Genomic DNA, 20,922 nt, shown 5'->3' on the forward strand with positions numbered 1-20,922 from the left:
GTGTACCTGCTTGGACCCCTCAGAAAGAGAGAGAGACCCCAAGGCTCACCTGATGCACAGAAGTTTCTTATCAACCTGCTTCCAGCACTGTCTGTTACAGACAGGAAGTCTTTGGCTTGCTTTACCGGGCCAAGGAGGCGGCTCCCAATTACTCCTCGAGGTGTTTGGTCACCTCAAACATGGCCCGCCCCCATGCTGGAGACACGAGGCTACGCCAATATGGCGGCTTCGTGCGATCTGCAGGAAAAATGGCGGCGGTCTGTGGAGGATAGCGGCGGCTTGAGTAAAGTAGCAGCGGCCTGCGGGAGTGTGCGCTCGGCCTGGGCGGCCTGCGGGAGGTAATCCTCGGCCTGTGCAGCCTGCGGGAGGTAGTCCTTGGCCTGTGCGGCCTGCGGGAGGCTGTGCGGCCTGCGGAGGTGACCGGCTTTATGGAAGGGATGGCGACCCGCGGATGCGGTAATCCAGGCATAGGCATCGGCCTGTATACACATTATGTCAGGTAGGAAACCTCTATACCTTAATAGTAATGCCTTTTAGCAGTCTGCCACTGACTTCAGTCATCTCCCTTATAGTGTCATATAGTGACTATAGATAGTCAGCTCCCAAACCAAGCTCTTAAGAGGGGGATCAATGACACCTGCTAGGATCACGTCCATCTATCCCGGAGAGGGGCCCGCGTCCACCAACAAACCCGACAGGGGGAGAGGGGGAACATTTTACTTACCATACCGGAACCAGGCGGGCGCCAACTCCTGACAGAACCCCTCTCCACTGGGGTGGGGGGGGGGCTGTGGACAACACGGACGCCGTGACTCAGTTTGCAACTGGTTATTGGCGTCCGGGCGAGACGTTTAACTCGCAGGGTCAGTCCCCGCCCAGTGGGACTATGTCGCGGCCGACCCAGCGCGGAGCTATGGCCTGCACGCGCTCGTAGGCTGAACTGGGGTGACCACTGGATCTCAACATCCAGCCCGTCGCCCAGTTTCAGCGTACTTGCTTGAAGATCTCACAGGAACACTGGAGAAGAAAAGCTGCCTAAAAAAGTATTTCGAAAAAAATCTTGCCAGGACCGAAGATCCCAGCAAGGAATCTAGGTCCTTACTCCTAACTAGACAGAAAAAAACTGATATCCTGTAGCAGGAAGTGAGAGGATATACCCTCTGGGACTGCCCCTAAGGTGTGGCCAGAACATTTTCTTTCCTGTCTAGTCCTACTCCTGTAGAGGGCAGTATAACCCGAGTTGATATTAATCAAGGAGGACTACGTCTGTCAATGAGCGACAGAGAAAAATGTTCATGTATGTTTTTAGAGAAATGTTGTAATATTGCAACATTGGGCTTAGTTGGGAGCAGAATTTCTGTATTTGTACTCAGATTGTCTGAACAACAATTCAGAACAACTAAAGCCCCGTACACACGTACCGATCGTCGGCATACAAATGTTCGTCTTTTCTCCCCGGGATGTCGGTGTCTGTTGAAAAGTGCAAAGACAGCACAAGGACAGCACAAGAATTTTGTCTGCAGACTTCAGCTGACTGCAGAAGTGATGTCATGTAATGGTTAACTTTCCCTGTGTTTTTAATTTTCTGAGCATGCCCAGTCTTGCAAATCTGCGGTCTGTCGGCCGAATTCTGTACTGACAGGCGAACAATCGTCCGTTCTGGTGTCCGCAGACAAAAATTTTCATGTTTACACGAAAGACTTTTGTCCGCGGATTGTGCGCAGACATCTGTCGGAGGCACCATACTAACACGCGTACAATCGGCAGATCTTTCGTCCGCCGACGTTTGTATGCCGACGATCGGTACGTGTGTACGGGGCTTTAGGGTTCATTTGCAGGTTTGATTGCTTACTTAGCCCCATAAATAATATATATATATATAACATTAATAATAATCACACATCAGTCATATTTTTTATGAAGTCATTTATTAACAATAAAATATTAAACCGATAAATCTCTAGCTTTTTCTAGCAACTTCTTAAAGCGGAGTTTCGGGCACAAAATCGATCTTTTTTTTGTGGATAGTTAGGTTCTTTTTTTTTTTTTTTTACTCAACTTGTAATTGAAGATCGAAAATACTCACCTCAGTGTACTTCCTCCCTCAGCGCCACGGCTCCGCCGTCACTTCCTGTCTCGCGATGATTCCTGGGAGCTGAACGTCATCGCTCCCAGGAATCAATGCGACGGCACCGGCCCCGCTCGTCACTTCCGGGGCGACGGCGCATTCCCCTGCTAAACAGCTTCTGGGCATGTGGAGGAATGTGGCGCCGCACCGGAAGTGACGAGAGGGGCCGGTGCAGGCGCATTCTGGGAGAAGAGGACGCGGAAGAAGACGCAGAAGAGGACCGCGCCGGCTTCAGCTGCCCACAAGAGAGATGGCAACGCTGTGGAAGAAATTTTATAAGTGAGTATTTCATCTTGCAGGTAAGTGTGAACCGGGACAGATCAGAGGCTAGCCATTGTGGAATGTACTAGCCCTGACTGTCCCGGGGGTATGTTTATTGAAAAATGTTTTCTGTGCCTGGAACTCCGCTTTAATTCCTCTTTTTCTTTTCATGACTGACTTTCATTGTGAAAGTCCCAAAAACAGTTCTTGTCCTCTGAAAAGCAAAGGAGAACATCACACTTGCTGCATTGCGTGTTGGTGTATCCTTTATTGCAGTGTCTGCAGCATCCTCTCCCTGTCTTCCATGGGAAATGTGCAACTAGGTCCTTGCGTACATCCAATGGGAGGAGTGCACATCTCTTGGACGGTCTCTTCTGAGTATTCAGAGGGCTACTTGATGTCACTGTCTGTGTTGCTGGGCTCCCTTTGCCTGGAGATGGTCATCCTCTCTTTGGAGTTTGATGTGTTGTGTTGACCAGGATGAGAGAGGATGCTAGCTGTGCCTGAAACTGTCTCCTGTTCATTGTCTCTTTGTTAGACATCTTGAGAGCTTTGCAGTCCAGCTTGTAGAGGAGCCAGGCATTGACCACAGCGAGGATGATGGTGTGCCAAAAGATGTACATGTACCAGCGATGGGATTTGATGGGGAACTTATATTTGGCTGTAAATGAGTCCAACAAATCAACACCTCCCATGTACTTGTTGTAGGCACCAACAATGTAAGGCCTCTCAACTTCAATGTAGGCTCTGTTGACTTTGTCCCAGCGTTGAATCTTCTGCACAGGTTCAGGTCCAGCAAACGATGACACAAGTGTGACAGCCCTGTTGTCATACCATTTGACAGCACAGATGATGGGATTCCCCTCCACTCTGACATCATAGCTTCCTCTCCTGTTTTTCTTCAAACTCTTCAAGGTTACAGTTGGGTAAGCGCACCTGCCTGGCTGTTCCCACATAATGAATTCCCCGTTCAAGGAGCTTCACTAATAGTGGAACACAGGTGCAGTAGTTGTCTGCATAGATTTTGTAGTTCTGACTTTCTGGAAGTGTGGAAGCAAGTTTCATCACAACATCACCTGACAATCCAAGTTCAGATTTGGCTCGTATTTCCTTGACACTGCCTTGGTAGACATCAAAGTCACACATCATGCCAGAAATTCCAGTTCTCACCCACACTTTGAATCCCCATGGGTTTGGCTTGCCTCGCATATATTGCTTGATGCTGCTGAACCTCCCCTTGAAAGGAATCATCATCTCATCCACAGAGTTGTGCTCTTCTGGTTCCACTTGCAGGCATTTCTCTCTGAATGAATCAAGCCATGGTCTGAGTTTCCATAGTTTGTCTTTCTTTTCTGTCTCAGATACTGTCATGTTTACAAAATGTAATGATGTCAACAGGGATTGGAATCGGTTGCGTGGCATCACATCAGCAACAGGGGAGTACCATGTCTCTGTCTCCCAATACATACAGGTTCCAGCCATTTGTACTAGGCCCATCTTCAGGAACATGCCAAACATTTTTTCAATTTCCTTTACAATGGTGTTTACAGATGTTCCATGTGTCTAAAAGCTGTACTCATTTGTGTTTTGTGTCAGAGCCTCAATCATGTCTTCGGACACAAACTTCTGGAAGTATTCCCATGGTGTGTGAAGGGAAATGTCATCTCCTGTGATATCCAGACAAGAAAAGAAAATACTCTTTCAGGCAGTGGTGTAGTGGAGGGAATACAACCTGTTTGAGCACACTGCAACAAGCCTGCTATTTTGACTACCACACTCACCCAGTGTTGTATAATTGCAACAAGTATATAACAAGCTCTAAATGAAATTTGATGAATTTATTACACAATAACTACATATGTACATGCTCTAGACATTATAATAAGAACCAAAAAAAATATAAAAGACATTTTACTTACTTGAATCTGATGAATCCAGTCATTGAAACAAAGAGATGTTGTTCTAAGGAAACCTTGAGATGTTGTGTGAGTTCATGGCCATAAGGCGGGACTTATAAACAAATGTATGATCCAATAGCATTGTGAGACTGAAAAATAGGACCCAATGACTATGTAAATGTGGTAAAAAAAAAACATAACGGATTGTTTTTAAGGATGGTTAAATGTAACGGTGTAATTTTACAACAACGGGTGTTACAGGGTTAGAGTGGAGACAGCGAGCCAGGCCTTCTCTTCCGAAATCAGTGCCTGACCTCACAAATGCACTTTTGAAAGAATGGTCAAATATTCCCATATACACACTCCTAAACCTTATGGACAGCCTTCCCAGAAGAGTTGAAGCTGTTATAGCTGCAAAGGGTGGGCCAAATCAATATTGACTACAGACTAAGACTAGGATGCCAAAAAAAGTTCATGTGGGTGTAAAGGCTGGCGTATCTATACTTTTGTTGATATAGTGTGTGTGTGTGTATATATATATATTTTTTATTTTTTTTTGTATAGTATTCTGGTGTCATTTATCCTGGCATTATAGAGTGGTGTTCTAATTTTAGGTTGATTTTGTCGGGGTATTTTTCACACATTGTTCACATTGATTTGGTTTTATAATTGATCGCTTACATCATGTGCGAGAGGTATTTTTATATACTTTATTCAATATGCAAATACATAAAAACTTAATTCATTGATGCCTATACAAAACGTACATTTGCTAGCATGTTCAAAAATCTGTTCTTTTCAGTTTTTTTGCAGTCAGTGAATTTTTTTTTTAGATTTTCCTCCGGCAATTTTTTTTCTCACTCCAAAAGAGCCTTCTGCGTCTTCTTCCTCTTCCTGTGTACGCTTTTTCTTTTCACTGTGTTCTCGCAACTCCTTGAAAAAAGACAATTTTAATCTCAGTATGTCTGCAAATACTAAAAAATATCCATCAATGGTTTACAAATGAAAACACAAACAATCATCTTTGTCTAACATGCTTTGAATAAAACTAGGCCATGTGCACAAGTCATGTTGAATTGTGATGGCCATAATACACAACCACACATCCAGCTTTTTGATGCTACAGTATAATGCACACTTGTTTTTCTCCCAGTAGAAAATACTGCACATAACTTTTGTGGACTAGAAACAAACGGCGACTAGTATGTTTTTCAAATAATGAATATGTAGAGAGCACTTCAGAGCATAAAGGTTAGCATGAATAACCCAGGTGTCACCTGGTGAAAATCTTTCCAACCAAGGATGCAGAAACCACCACAGAAATAAAAAAAATTGGGCCCCCTACAGGTTTAAGTCATAATGTACTAATATGCACCGCACACTACCACATTATGACACTTACCTGCACACGGAGCTCTCTAGCACAGCCCTGTCATGGATTTATGGCACTTCCATCTTTACCCAGTCTTCTTTCTGAGTTTGCAAACTCCAGTTCTTTGAATGGCTGGCCTGGACCACGGCTTGATGCTCTGCATTTAGCGACATAGTGGATGCCCTGAATGCAGACTGTTACTACACATACAAGGGTGACATAATTAGCAATTACCAATGTCACTGTAAAATCACTTTCTCTGAGCTCATTGACAGACACAGATTCTTCTTTATTCTTGACCATTGGGTTATATTGCACCCTACAGGAGTAGGACACTAGGCAGAAAAAAAGGAGCTCAGCACTGCCTATGGGCAGTCCTAGCTGATAGTTAACCTTTTCTCTACCATAAGCAACTACATTTTGTAACAAAGCAGTATGAGTAGAGAAAAACAGAGGGGTGGGTGCTGTGTCCGTCAATGAACTCAGAGAAAGGGATTTTACAGTGTAACAAAAATCCAGTTTTCGCTGACGTTCATTGATGGAAACAGCTTCTTTATTCTTGACCATCGTAATGTCCCAAAAGCAGTGCCTCAATGAGGGGTGGGGAAACCAAAAAACTATTTGAGCAACCAGGCAAACATGCCAACCACCCAAACAACCCCTAAATGGGATCACAAGGAAGCGTAAACAGCCGCCTCCAAAATATTGCGACGAAAAGAAACATCTAAAAATGCAACACATCAACAAGGAAAATTTAGTAAGAAGGCACAGACCAGGAGCTGGTTCGCAACCCTGAGACACAGATGCCTGAAAGCACCAGAGGCACTAGCGCCCTTGTGGAGCCTGCTGTACCGCGCAAGGGAGGAACCCGCCCTTAGCCGTCTTTCATGTTCCCATTGGCCTGTTGGATGCCTGTTCTGGCATTCCCTCCTTTCCAACCGGCAGGAGGTTGCAGTGGACAAGGGCACATAAACCACACAGACCACATCCAAATACGTGCAGCGAAAGCTCCATAGGATGCCAGACATCCCCACAAGGAAGGCAGAGCAATATTCTCCGATAAGAGCGAAATTGACAGCGAATGCCAGGCAGGAGCGACACAAAAAAAGGAATCACCCTATCCCTGTGAAAAAACAATCAGGGAGACAAACAAGCCAACTCAGATGTGCCCGCTGAAGCAAATACACTCAAAAGGGCAACCCTCTGATAAAGAGAAGTCGGGTAATATCCTCCATACTCTCTAAGGGAAGGATTCTAGAGAACCAAAACCCCAACTCAAACCCAATAAGGGTCACTGAGACAACATGGTGAATGTCAATGACAAACCCCTAGAAAATCATCAAGGGTAGTCTAGACCCTGGGGAAGCAACACGTCCAAAGAGGCAACCACCAGGTAACATTTAGGACAAGCCGTACCATGTCAGTGTACTATAGACCAGTCTGGGGGCACCCAAAGGACCAGAACCCCTACAGTTGCCGTCCCATGAACCCTACAGCAGACAATGCAGCAGCCTGGGGTCCCCGTGGTGTCCCCCAATCGTTACACCTCGTAAGGCAGGAGATCTGGAAAACCCCTCCAGGGAATCTCCACTGTAGGCAAATCTGCAGAAAAACAAAACCATCTTGGTACAGTACTCCCTTCCCATGCCATTTCTCAATCCTCTATATATGCACGGCAGAGAAGGCCAGAAACGTGCTGCGCCCCCCACCACAAAAGAAGGGAAATGTACGCGTCACTCTGGCTGAAGGCCTAGCCTACAGTGGTGGTAGCGTCTGATTGGACCCAGACAGAAAGCTCACAGAGAAGGGTAAGAAAAAACACCCAGATCAACCATAAACTCTCGCGCCTGAAGACCATAAAGAGCTGGCGAACCAAGAGCTCCCCCTCCAGCTGGATAGGTTAGCATTCTGTAATAATGACCGTCCATAAGAAGAGGGGAGAGTAGGCCCCGGTTAGCCGAACAGCGGACTGGAACCACCATAAGAGGAAAGCCCTCATCCATCGGTCCAGAAGAACCAGACGTCTAAGGAAATGCAGGGTCAGCTTGAATGGACCGCAATACCTCTGCAGAATCCTCACATGGAACTGTTCAAACAAAGTCACCCAGAAAGGTGGGTACCATAGGGACCAGAGTCCACAAACAAGTGCTGGGAGGATACCCACAAGACAAAAGTAATTGGACTGAATTTCGAAAAAACGTCGACAAGAAGAAACATGCTGGCATGCCGAGACGAGAATCAGATCCATAGACTCCAGTCCCTCGGTCCTCAGGATGTTCCGTAACCAGCCAAAGCCCTGCAGGGAGCCTTAGATCCCCCAAGCTAGCCATCACGGTGATCTAGAAGAGCGCTCGCCCAAGAAACCAGGCAAAGCAATCCCAGCTGTCTCAGCAGCACCAGGGCTGGAGCAAACACCTTAGAAAAAAGCTGGGTGCAACAAAGCAGGTCAAAGTAAAATGCCACAATAGATAGGGTGCATCCCCAACTGCAGATTGCAGGAAACACACATGTCCCTCGCTCATAGGAATGTGCAGGTAAGCATCCTGGACATCTATGGTTTCAAGGAAAGAAACCCATGAGAAGACTTGGATGGATTCCAGCTTGACCCACAGCTTGGCGAACAGAATGGAGGAACCCTTGGAACTTGTGCCAGCTCCGACACAGGGACAAATACCCCCTAACCTGGCAGATTCAGCAGCAGGCGCATGAAAGAAATGGAAATTGGGGGGGGAAGGAACTGCTCAAGCGGATAAGGAGGAGGAGCAATTTCACACCCGGACACAAGCCATATGCAGACCCACATGTTGGGAACAAGGGGGGTTCCACGTTCCAAAAAAACAACAAGGCAAACCTTGACCCAGAAAGTGGGTGGAACTAGTTGGTCTAGGAGTGCTCACCCCCTCCAAATGGGGAGGGGCCTTGAAGAGCTGGAGCTGGGGACTTCCAGTTCCGGCGCTCATGGGGGAGGAGTGAGAGATCTAGGCTCCTGCAGCGCCCTGTATGAGACCGCATGAAAAGCCATCTTGAGGGACGAGAGCCGAGATAGCGGGGAAAAGCCGGGGAAAGAGGCATCAAGTGTTTACCGTGAGCCTGCCTGCATCGCAGCGACATTTGGGTGTGTGTGTCCCGGGGGTGGCGGAGCTCTTGCTAGGCTGTTCCACACCGGCCACCCGTGCCGACCGCATCCCACCGCACCGCACTACTGTGTCTTGAGCCTACACTCCCGCCCGCCGTGACAGCCGGGCAGGAAAGAGAGCGGGGCGGAGCGGCGCCGATACAGGCTGATACAGGAACTGCTGGAGTGGAATTGGGGGAGACTTGCAGAGACCTGAGGAGTACTCGCTGTACTGCTTACACTGAACTGCCCCACTGTGACAATTGTGAGCAGGGGAGAGACACCGGCTGACATTGAAGCTGCTGGAGCGGAGCTGCAGAGTTGCTGGAGACCTGATTGCAGCAGCAGATGGATCGATTTGTGGAACGGGGCCGCTCTCAGAGCCTCCAGAGCAGCAATATCACCTCCCATACAACATCTCACACAGACAAGTCACCTGATGGGTCTCTTAATGTGCCTACTACTTTAGCCATATCTACTATGACTACCATGCCGACCTTATCTACTACTTCTCCTTCATCTGCTGCATACGTTCCCTCTGTTACATCCATATCCACATCCACTGCATCTATCACCCGCCTGATGGGGGTCCCCAAAATGGTTATTTCTGCATCCACAACTTACCCTTTGGAGGAAGACCCTAATATGGTAGCCGAGCTTCAATCTACCACCAAGACACAGGAGGAGGTGAGAGAACATGTGATAATGAACACTCACGCGCAGTCTAGCATTTCTGAAATCCCACCAGAGGACTCACCCTGTGGCCGGATAGCAGAAGCAGTTGCGGCATTGTTGGCACCCACAATTAAACATACAGTGGAAACAGCCATAATTCAGGGGCTTACACAGATACAAAAAGAGTTGCAAATGCACAAACAGCAAATACAGGAAGCAGAGTTGAGAATTTCTTCTTTGGAAGATGAAATGATAGACAACAGCAGAGATATCTACACATGACAGCGCTCTGCAGTTATTGCAAGAAAAGATAGAGGACCTAGAAAATCATTCTAATCTAGACGGAACAATCTCCGTATTATTGGGGTCCCAGGAACTTTTCAATCTGAGGCGCTTACTCTTCTCTGCTCTGTCACAATACCAAATGCACTAGGAATAACAACTACCTGTGTAGTGGAACGAGCGCACAGGATTGGCAGTTTTAAGGAAGGCAAGAACAACTTTAGGCCAGTTATAGCAAGATACCTGATCTATGCAGATAAAAATCTTATCTTCCAGAAATTTAAACAACAACAAACTACAGATTGAAAGCCATTCCATACTAATCTTTGCAGATTACTCAGCAGAGGTATCAAGGAAATGTAAGGCATTTTCCATAATATGTACAACCTTATACCATCACAAGATAAAATTTACATTGGCTTACCCGGCAATACTGTATATCAACTCGGCAATGGGCGAACGTATGATGTTCAAAAACCCCGCAGATGCGGAGAAATATCTTCTCTCTATTAACTTACCTGTGGAGGAGAGTTCGGGCTTGTAGCGGACGCCCCGATAGAAAGAGGGGTTTCGCCGCCAGAGATGTTCTCTTCCCCCCTAGTGTGAGGGATGCTGTAGAGTAGCGCAGGCCCCGCTCTTACCAGAGCTAGGGATTTAGCGATCCAAGCAGAAGGGAGATAGAGCTGGTATAGCCTTCTCCCACAAACATGAGATGACACTCTATGCTGTGAGTCTAACCAAGAACTGTTTATTACATTCCCAGACATACAGTTTTACACACAGCTAAGGGGCACTCCCCTTAGCCTTGCAGGGGGGGGATGAGACAAGGACCAACCAATGAGAACTGAACATTTGTACATTTGAAACAGGCAGTCTTAATACACACCCCCTGCGGAGATATGTCTCCAGCCCAGCTCAGACCATTGTCTGTGTCATGAATCCACACACTTAGACACAGGAACAGGAGGAGAGGGGGGATGGGCTGTAACATTACATTACATTAACTCAATGCCATGAGTCCTGCCATCTTCCTTTGTTCAGAGGATGAATAAAGAGGAAATAAAATGCAATAAAAGGGCAATGTCCCAAACCCAAAGGAAAATGACACAAAGGGGTTTACAATCCAGGGACAGGGTGATCCGTCACAGTGCTCTCCCTTGTGGAACACTCCGGCAGACCCGGCTTGACCCTTTTCAGGTCAACTTGGGGATGTCCGGATTTAGGTTAGGGGCTGAGTTCCATTTGCCGGGACAACCCATCAGCATTGCCATTCTGCTTACCAGGCCGATAGTGGATAGTAAAATTGTAGGGCTGTAGTGCCAAGCTCCATCGCAGTAAGCGGCCATTGTCTCCTGCCACCCGGTTAAGCCACACCAACGGGTTGTGGTCTGTTATCAAGATAAACTCCCGTCCATACAAGTAGGGGGTTAGTTTTTTCAGTGCCCACACCAAGGCTAAACATTCTTTTTCCACTGCCGCATAGCTCACCTCCCGGGGTAACAGCTTTCTACTGAGGTACGCGACAGGGTGCTCTCCTCCATCTTCTCCAACTTGACTTAAGACTGCCCCAAGTCCAAACATGGAAGCATCTGTGTGTACAATAAACCGCTGGTTAGGAACTGGTGCAGCTAAGACAGGAGCATTACTTAGGGCTTGTTTTAGCGACTGAAAAGCAGCCTCACATGCTGGAGACCACAGGACCTGCCTAGGTAAGTTTTTCTTTGTCAGGTCGGTCAAGGGTTTGGCAGTGGCGCTGTAGTCAGGTACGAAACGTCTGTAATACCCAGCAGTTCCCAGAAAAGCTAATACTTGAGTTTTAGTACGGGGTATTGGCCAGTTTGTGATGGCTTCAATTTTAGCGGGTTCTGGTCGTTGCTTTCCACACCCCACCCGGTGGCCCAAATACTGGACTTCGGCCATGCCAACATGGCACTTGTCTGGTTTCAGAGTCAGGCCAGCAGTCCGGATCCGATCCAGTACTGCCTCTACGTCTTCCAAATGTTTTTCCCATGACTCACTGTAGATGGCAATGTCATCCAGATACGCACAGGCGAAGTCCTGGAAGCCATTGAGGAGTTCATCTACCATGCGCTGGAAGGTGGCCGGGGCATTCTTCATCCCGAATGGCATGACTCGAAACTGGTACAAGCCAAACGGGGTGATGAAGGCCGACTTAGGGATAGCTTCCTCGGCCAGGGGTATCTGCCAATAGCCTTTGCACAGGTCTATGGTAGTCAGATAGCGCCCCCGGGCTAGGCGATCTAGCAGCTCGTCTATTCTGGGCATCGGGTACGCATCTGTAACAGTCCGGTCGTTTAAACGCCGGTAGTCCACACAGAACCGGGTGGTTCCATCCTTCTTAGGGACGAGGACTACCGGGGAGGCCCACGGACTGTCCGAGGGCTCAATGACACCTAGCTGTAACATTTCTTGCATCTCCTTCCGCATCCCCTCTCGGACTGCTTCAGGGACACGGTAGGGAGGTTGTCTAAGGGGAGCTTGCCCGGGGGTGTCTACTTTGTGGGTAGCTAACGTGGTGTACCCTGGCTCTTGGGAGAAGGTCTGTTTCTTGTCTAATAACTGATGAGCCTGCTCCTTCTCTGTCTCTGTTAGCCTAGCTCCTAGCTTCACCCGACTGATAAGGTCGGTCTGCGCATCTCTTTCTAGTAGGTCGGGGAGGGGGAGGCTGTCTGGGTCATCCGTAACTGGGGCGCATATAGCGGCTATGTCCTCCTGCCTCTCTTGATACTCCTTGAGCATATTAATATGAAAGGAACGTCGTATCCTCTCATCGGCACAGCTGGCAACTACATAAGTGGTGTCATAGAGTTGTTCCACCACCTGGTAAGGACCCTGCCATGCTGCCTGAAATTTGTCCTGTCTGGTAGGCCGGGGTGATGAAGGCCGACTTAGGGATAGCTTCCTCGGCCAGGGGTATCTGCCAATAGCCTTTGCACAGGTCTATGGTAGTCAGATAGCGCCCCCGGGCTAGGCGATCTAGCAGTTCGTCTATTCTGGGCATCGGGTACGCATCTGTAACAGTCCGGTCGTTTAATCGCCGGTAGTCCACACAGAACCGGGTGGTTCCATCCTTCTTAGGGACGTGGACTACCGTGGAGGCCCACGGACTGTCCGAGGGCTTGATGACACCTAGCTGTAACATTTCTTGCATCTCCTTCCGCATCCCCTCTCGGACTGCTTCAGGGACACGGTAGGGAGGTTGTCTAAGGGGAGCTTGCCCGGGGGTGTCTACTTTGTGGGTAGCTAACGTGGTGTACCCTGGCTCTTGGGAGAAGGTCTGTTGTTTCTTGTCTAATAACTGATGAGCCTGCTCCTTCTCTGTCTCTGTTAGCCTAGCTCCTAGCTTCACCTGACTGATAAGGTCGGTCTGCGCATCTCTTTCTAGTAGGTCGGGGAGGCTGTCTGGGTCATCCGTAACTGGGGCGCATATAGCGGTTATGTCCTCCTGCCTCTCTTGATACTCCTTGAGCATATTAATATGAAAGGAACGTCGTATCCTCTCATTGGCACAGCTGGCAACTACATAAGTGGTGTCATAGAGTTGTTCCACCACCTGGTAAGGACCCTGCCATGCTGCCTGAAATTTGTCCTGTCTGGTAGGCTTTAAGACCAGAACCTTCTGCCCCACCCGGAACGCTCGCTGGCGTGCACCTCGATCATACCAGACCTTCTGTCGCCCCTGGGCCGCCTGGAGATTGTCTTTTACCAACCTAGCCAACTGCTCCAGTCGGTCCCTGAGTTCCAGGACATATGGCACGATGGGGGTCCCTTCGTGTTCCGTTTCCCCTTCCCAGTGCTCCCTAATGAGATTCAGGGGGCCTCGCACCCTTCTCCCATAAAGCAACTCAAAAGGGGAAAACCCAGTAGATTCCTGCGGCACCTCTCTGTAAGCAAACAAGAGGTGAGGCAGAAACTTCTCCCAGTTTCTGCAGGCGTCAGTAAAGGTCCTCAACATCTGCTTAAGGGTGCCGTTAAACCGCTCACAGAGACCGTTAGTCTGGGGGTGGTACGGTGAACTATGTATCGGCTTAATACCACAGACTTTCCAAAGTTGTTGGGTTAGTTCTGCAGTGAATTGTGTTCCTTGATCAGAAATTATTTCCTTGGGGAACCCCACTCTAGTGAATATCCGAACCTGAGCTTCGGCAACGGTCTCTGCATGGACATTCGATAGAGCCATCGCCTCCGGGTAGCGTAGTCCACCACGGTAAGGATGTACCTCTTACCGGATGGACTGGGCCTAGCTAGGGGACCCACCAGGTCAACGGCTATTCTACTAAACGGCTCCTCAATAATGGGCATAGACACTAATCGAGCTTTGGGGTGATCATTACCCACCCGCTGACAAGTATCACAGGTTTTGCAATACTGTCGCACATCCCTAGAGACCCCTGGTCAAAAGAAGTTCTGGGTCACCCTATGGGATGTGCGGAGTACTCCCAAATGTCCAGCTAGGGGTATGTCATGCCCAATCCTGAGAAGCTCCCACCGGTACTTCTTGGGAATTATCAGTTGGCGCTTCTGGGATGGGGCTACCCCTTCACCATAAATGTCCGTTAGTCTGTACAGTCTATCTTGCTCCCAGATAAACCTCTCGCCCCTCTCTTCCTCCTGCCCAGTATCTGCCTTTGCTCTGCATTTAGATAAGGTGGGGTCTTCCCGGGTTTCCCTCCCAAACTCCTCTGGGGTATCCCAGGCTAACAGGGCTGGGTCTAGGGTCGCAGTCGGGGTTTTGTCTCTTACCTGAGTCTCTCTGGCATGTGAGTTGGCTTCTGCAGTCCTCGCTTGCATGCGAGTGGTACAAGATGAGCTTCAGCAGGTTCCTTGGGGATGTAGGTAGAGGTTAGGGGACCCAAATCATTCCCCAATAAAACTTCAGCGGGTAAGTCCGTCATAACCCCCACGTTTATGGTGCCGGATCCTGCTCCCCAATCTAGATGAACACGGGCAGTGGGTAGGCGATATACAGCTCCCCCTGCGACCCAGACAGTGTCCTTTGTCTCGTACTAGGTGGGGCTGGACTAAAGTCAGGGTAGCTCCAGTGTCTCTTAATCCACGGGCCGATTGCCCGTCCACCAGCACAATTTGCCGATGATGTTGCCGGTTATCCCGGGTGGCTGCTTGAATCAGGGATCAGCCTCATGCAGTACTCCCCAATATTTCTCTGTGTTATCCTCTGTTTCCAGGCAGTGGGTGGCCGGGGCCGGAACTCTAGCGGTTGCAATGTTGGGGCGGACCCAGGTAGGTCTGGAGGGCTCCAGGGGAAAATCACTCCTAACATGTCCCACTTGCCTACAACAGAAGCATTGCACCCCGTTCCTGGGTTGGATGGGTTGGTGCCTAGGGGGTCCCCGGTAAGGTGTAGGGCCTGGGGGCACAGGAGCCCGGGATTCGGGGCGAGGGGGAGGAGGCCTTACTGAGGCAGGCTCTGCTTTCCTTGAGTCAGTATATTCATCGGCCAGACGAGCTGCTTCGGGTAAGATGAGCGGTCGCCAATCCCGAATCCATACCTGTATCTCTGGCTGCTGGGTATTGAAAAAATGTTCCAATAGAAACAGCTGTAACACATCCTCTCCTGATATGGCTTGACAACCTGTAATCCAGAGGGAGGCTGTTCTGTAAAGACGGCTGGCCCATTCGGTGTAGGAATCTCCGCTGTGCTTTTTGGACTCCCGGAACCGTCTCCTATACGCCTTCAGGGGTGACTGAGTACCGGGCAAGCAAAGCCTCCTTGACTGCTGGGTAGAGCTGAATCTCCTCATCAGGTATAGCTCTAAAGGCTTCGGCAGCTCTACCTGTTAATTTCCCAGCCCGGATGGTGACCCATTCGTCTGTGGGTACTTTATGTAAGGCACATTGTCTCTCAAAATCGGCTAAGTAGCCATCTATTTCCCCCTCCGATTCCTGGAAGCTCTTAAAGGCTGCGAAGGGTACCTTTTTCCGCTCTGTTGGGGCTGGAGCATTTTCCACAGCTAGGCTCGCTGGTCTCTGGATCTCCGCCATGCACAACTGATATTGTCGCTTCTCCCGGTCCTCAGCGATAGCGGCGTTCATCACCTGGGAAATGATGTCTGCAGGAGGGTTGGGTCCATACAACGCCAACCGCATACGCACAGCCTGCATCAACTCATCCTCCAGGTTCGGGGCTACTGCTTCAGTCACACCGTTGTTTCGATTCATTTCCATCAGCTCGGCCAGTAGTTGCTTTTTGGTACGGTTATTTGTTGGTCGGCCACGGTTCTCCAACAAATCTTTCAAGGTTGACCTCTTCAAGCTTCCGTAGCGATTCTCCATCTGATCATTCCGTTCTTGGAACCAGTTGTAGAATCTCCTCTAGGGGAAAAGAACCAACCCACCGCTTGCCACCAGTTGTAGCGGATGCCCTGATAGAAAGAGGGGCTTCGCCGCCAGAGATGTTCTCTTCCCCCCTAGTGTGAGGGATGCTGTAGAGTAGAGCAGGCCCCACTCTTACCAGAGCTAGGGATTTAGCGATCCAAGCAGAAGGGAGATAGAGCTGGTATAGCCTTCTCCCACAAACATGAGATGACACTCTATGCTGTGAGTCTAACCAAGAACTGTTTATTACATTCCCAGGCAAAGTTTTACACACAGCTAAGGGGCACTCCCCTTAGCCTTGCAGGGGGGGGGGGGGGAAATGAGACAAGGACCAACCAATGAGAACTGAACATTTGTACATTTGAAACAGGCAGTCTTAACACACACCCCCTGCGGAGAGCTGTCTCCAGCCCAGCTCAGACCATTGTCTGTGTCATGAATCCACACACTTAGACACAGGAACAGGAGGAGAGGGGGGATGGGCTGTAACATTACATTACATTAACTCAATGCCATGAGTCCTGCCATCTTCCTTTGTTCAGAGGATGAATAAAGAGGAAATAAAATGCAATAAAGGGCAATGTCCCAAACTCATAGGAAAATGACACAAAGGGGTTTACAATCCAGGGACAGGGTGATCCGTCATAGGGCTCAATTAGAAAGGCAGCTTTATCTAGGAAAGCACGGATTGACCTTTCCAGAGACATTAAGAAAAGGCCAAAACAGGTGTAAAAAGCGTAAGGTGATGAGTACGAAGGAGACAACAAACAGCCTACCCGGCATTGGGCATAACCAATTGAAGTGCCTGTGCTAGATATACTAAAAGGAAAATGGATTTAGACTATTAAATGGCTTGGCTTTAAACTAACCTAATCGAATCCAACCAAATATAGATATACGGATTAGTATGCATCTTAGAAATAATCCTGTCTTTTTCTATTTTTTTCTGAATTTCTTTTCCCTTTGCTTTTCTTTCTTGGACACAGCTGGTACTTTTGAAAGGGCCAAACTCGCCACATAATGGATAATGGGTAATGAAGATATGCCATAATCTCTCCTAAAGGTAGATTATTCCCTCACGATTTGATACCATGGGCTAGGAGCCGCTAGAGTTTACACTCCTTCACATGTAGAAAAAGGTGAAGTCAGAAAAATCTTTAGTATACAGGAGTGCCCCCTCTGAGGGACCTCCTGTTTTCTTTCCCTTTTCCCCCCCCCCCTTTTTTTTTTGTTTGTTTGATTTTTTTTTTCTTCATGCCTGTGTTATATTTTATCTAATATTTCTCACACCGAATAATCAACATCTGAGAGAGACGGTAGATGCTCGGCCGAGGCATCTACACTACACTCCATATATGAATAGCGACATTGAACCCTATTGTCAGATAATATGGCCACTTTGAATATAATATCATGGAACGTGAAGGGTTTACACTCCCCAACAAACGAATGCGTATCCTTAGACACTTAAAACGATTAAAAGCCGATATAGCGCTTTTGCAAGAAACACATCTAGAGGCAGATACATTCCACTACATGAAACAGTTATGGGTTGGGGAAGTGATAGGTTCACCTGCGATACATCGAAAGGCAGGTGTACTAATCCTTATGAATAAGACGTTGTCATGTAACATACACTCAGCACATACAGACTTACTGGGTAGGAAGGTATCAGCAGTAATTCAATTACCTGAACACGCTCTCCAAATTTCAAACATATATGCACCTAACTCTCCCACCAAGGCATTTTTTGAGGAGACAGCAGCATGGCTCTGTCAGGACCAAGCCGCATACTATATAGTAGGAGGGGATTTTAATTCAGTTATGTACCTGCGAGAAGATCGTAAAAGAGGGCCCTCACCCCCTACCTCTTCAATTCAGATCTTTTATGGAGAACGTTCTACGGCTCTTTCTGATATGATGGATTCCCTGAATTTAATCGACTATTGGCGTGTCAGCCACCCTATCAAAAGGGAATACACCTTCTTTTCACAGCGCCATAATTCCATGGCCCGATTGGACTATCTGTTCTGTACACAAAACCTGGTGCCATACATAACCTCATCAAACATACATGATATAGCAATCTCTGATCACGCCCCCATATCAATGTCCCTAACATTAACATATAACCAGAACCTGCCTAGAATGTGGAGATTTCCAAATTACTTGGCAGATAACAAAGAGTTTGTTTTTTACAGACCTCTTGGGCTGAATATCTATCATATAACAGGGAAGAGTGTAGGGACCCCATATTACTATGGGAGGCGGGTAAAACAGTTTGGCGGGGAAATATTATATCTTATAAGATATAAAAAGACCTTAATGTCTGCCTATAAACAACTACGAACAGCTCAACAGAACATGACACAGTCCAACACTTTAGAAAACATAAATAAGTGGCATGACGCTAAACAAAACTTTGACCTATGGGCAGAAAGGGTGGAACAAACAAAGCACTCACACTTAGAGGCCAAACTTCATCGGTTTGGTAACAAACCTAGTAAGTTAATGTCCAGACTAATAAAAGGGCCTCATACCACGGCACAAATAACTTCCCTCTGCGATTTACAAGGACAAGCCACCCATTCTCCCGCAGCCATTACGGCTATATTGGAGAAATATTACGCAGATTTATATGCTAAAGGCTCCATAGACTCAGAGGCAGCAGAGGAACTATTAAACACCATAAACCTCCCCTCCCTTTCGGAGGATCAAATAGGTTTGATCAACGCACCGATAGATCAAGACGAAATAAACAACATTATTAAAACACTAGCGAATGAAAAAACCCCGGGACCTGATGGCTATACGAATGAATTTTATAAGAAAATGTTGGATAGTTTGCTACCCTATCTTACATCTTTGTTTAATGAATTATGGACAAAAGGCATCTATCTTTCAACAGGGTACAAATCATATATTAAACTTATCCCCAAAAAGGGCAAGGATGCTCTACAACCTGGTTCGTATCGTCCAATATCGTTATTAAACATAGATGCAAAGATATTGGCTAAGCTGATAGCCACTAGAATAGCCGTGAGGTTTTGTTAAAGGCCGATCAGCCACTTTAAATATCTGAAAGGTTATAGCAGCCATGGAACATGCAAAGGCAAATCCGTTGAAATCAATGGCTATAGTTTCTCTCGATGCAGAAAAAGCCTTTGATAACATCAATTTGGAATGGCTGTTCTTGAGCTTGAATAGACTGGGCTTTACGGGACACGCTTTAAACTTTTTGCGAGCTTGTATGCTAAACCAACAGCCAGAATTGTATCCTCAGCGGGGATGTCTGCCTCTATATCCCTATACAAAGGTACGAGGCAGGGATGCCCGCTTTCCCCGATCCTTTTTAACCTTGCCTTGGAGCCACTATCCAGATTTTTTCTGGAACAGGCTCATATACAGGGAATTCAAATAAGGAATGAAGAAATAAGAACGGCATTATTTGCCGACGATATGCTGATCTTCACGTCTAACCCTCAGGCTGATTTAAATACCATACAACATATCCTAAATGACTTTGAAAAACTTACAGGACTTAAAGTAAACTATAATAAGAGTGAGGTTCTTCCGCTTACTTCTCCTACCATACTTCACTGGGATACATCCTGTCCTTTTCCTCTTGTACAGTCATATATTACATACTTCGGAATTAAAATTAGCAGAGATTTGTCTTCATTGTATACGTTAAATTTTACTCCATTGCTTGAAAAGATAAGGAAAGAACTATGTATGTGGCCCTGTCATTCTTCGGGAGATGCCACCTATTTAAGATGATTAGCTTCCCACGCCTATTATACCAGTTACAAACTATACCGCTCCTATTGAAACAAAGATGTTCAAATTTTGAACAGAGCTTTTTCAAAATAATTTGGCAAGGTAAGCGTTCACGAATTTCGCTGGACAAGTTGCATCTCCCGAAGAACACAGGGGGGGCTGGTCTCCCAGACGTTAGACTGTATAATCTTGTATGCTTGATGAGGTATGGGTTGGATTGGCTTGTGGAGGGAAATTGCTATACTAATAACACTTTGGAGGAACAAATAGCATATCCTTTGAGTTTAGCAGCCATTCTGCACAGTAAATTCTCATCTCTACCAAAAACTATACAACAACAGGTTTTGCTAAGAGATACCTTTATAGCCTGGAGAGAAATTCGCAAGAAACTACATGTACCACTAGGTATCTCAAAGCATTTACCGTTGGTGGGAAATCCAATGTTTTCTCAGGCAAGAAACTACCTAGCCTTTGAATATTGGAAATCTAAGGGTCTGGTGAAGGCATACTCTTTGATACAAATGGAAAGTGGGACCTCCAGACTTAGATTTAAATCTTTCCAGGTTCTTGCTGCAGAATATGATCTTCCTAAATCACATTTTTTGGCCTACCACCAAGCAATTTCTTACATATCTTCATGTGCACCACACCTGTCAGAGGGTTTTCAACATACAATGATGGACACCTTGATACAACAGAGGTCTTATTCAATATCTACGATATCTAAAACCGTACAGGACGAATTGCTTCCTTCCTCTACAGATAGACTCTTTGAAAAGTGGCGTATAGATTTTCCTGGATTAGAATTTTCACATCTGATACTTCAGGGCTATAGGCATATCAGGACACTTACGGTGAATGAAATATGGAGAGAGACTCAATTTAACCACTTCCATACCGAGTCATGTAATATGACGTCGGCAAAGTGGTTGTGAGGATCCGGGCCGCCGTCATATGACGTCGCCCGGATCTCCCCTCTACTGCGCGCCCCCGGGGGCGCGCAGCGCGGCGATCGGCGGTGAGGCTCGTCCCTCGGACATAGCCCATCCCTGAT

The 20,922-nt window shown here is 47.3% G+C and overlaps 1 protein-coding gene across 1 annotated transcript in view; it reads right to left on the reverse strand.

The window, feature by feature from the left end:
* Positions 1-5,083: 5,083 nt before the first annotated feature.
* The window catches only part of DDX47 (DEAD-box helicase 47), a gene marked incomplete at its 5' end in the record, with an annotated part of 626,288 nt that continues 610,449 nt past the window's right edge, over positions 5,084-20,922 (reverse strand). Inside the window, one exon of the mRNA XM_082265706.1 lies at positions 5,084-5,220. Coding sequence (XP_082121832.1) covers positions 5,101-5,220 — 120 coding nt within the window. The 3' untranslated portion in view covers positions 5,084-5,100. The remainder of the gene's footprint in view (positions 5,221-20,922) is intronic.

This window comes from Pelophylax lessonae, assembly GCF_965119305.1.
Source record: "Pelophylax lessonae genome assembly, chromosome: 8".
Classification (NCBI taxonomy): Eukaryota; Metazoa; Chordata; class Amphibia; order Anura; family Ranidae; genus Pelophylax; species Pelophylax lessonae.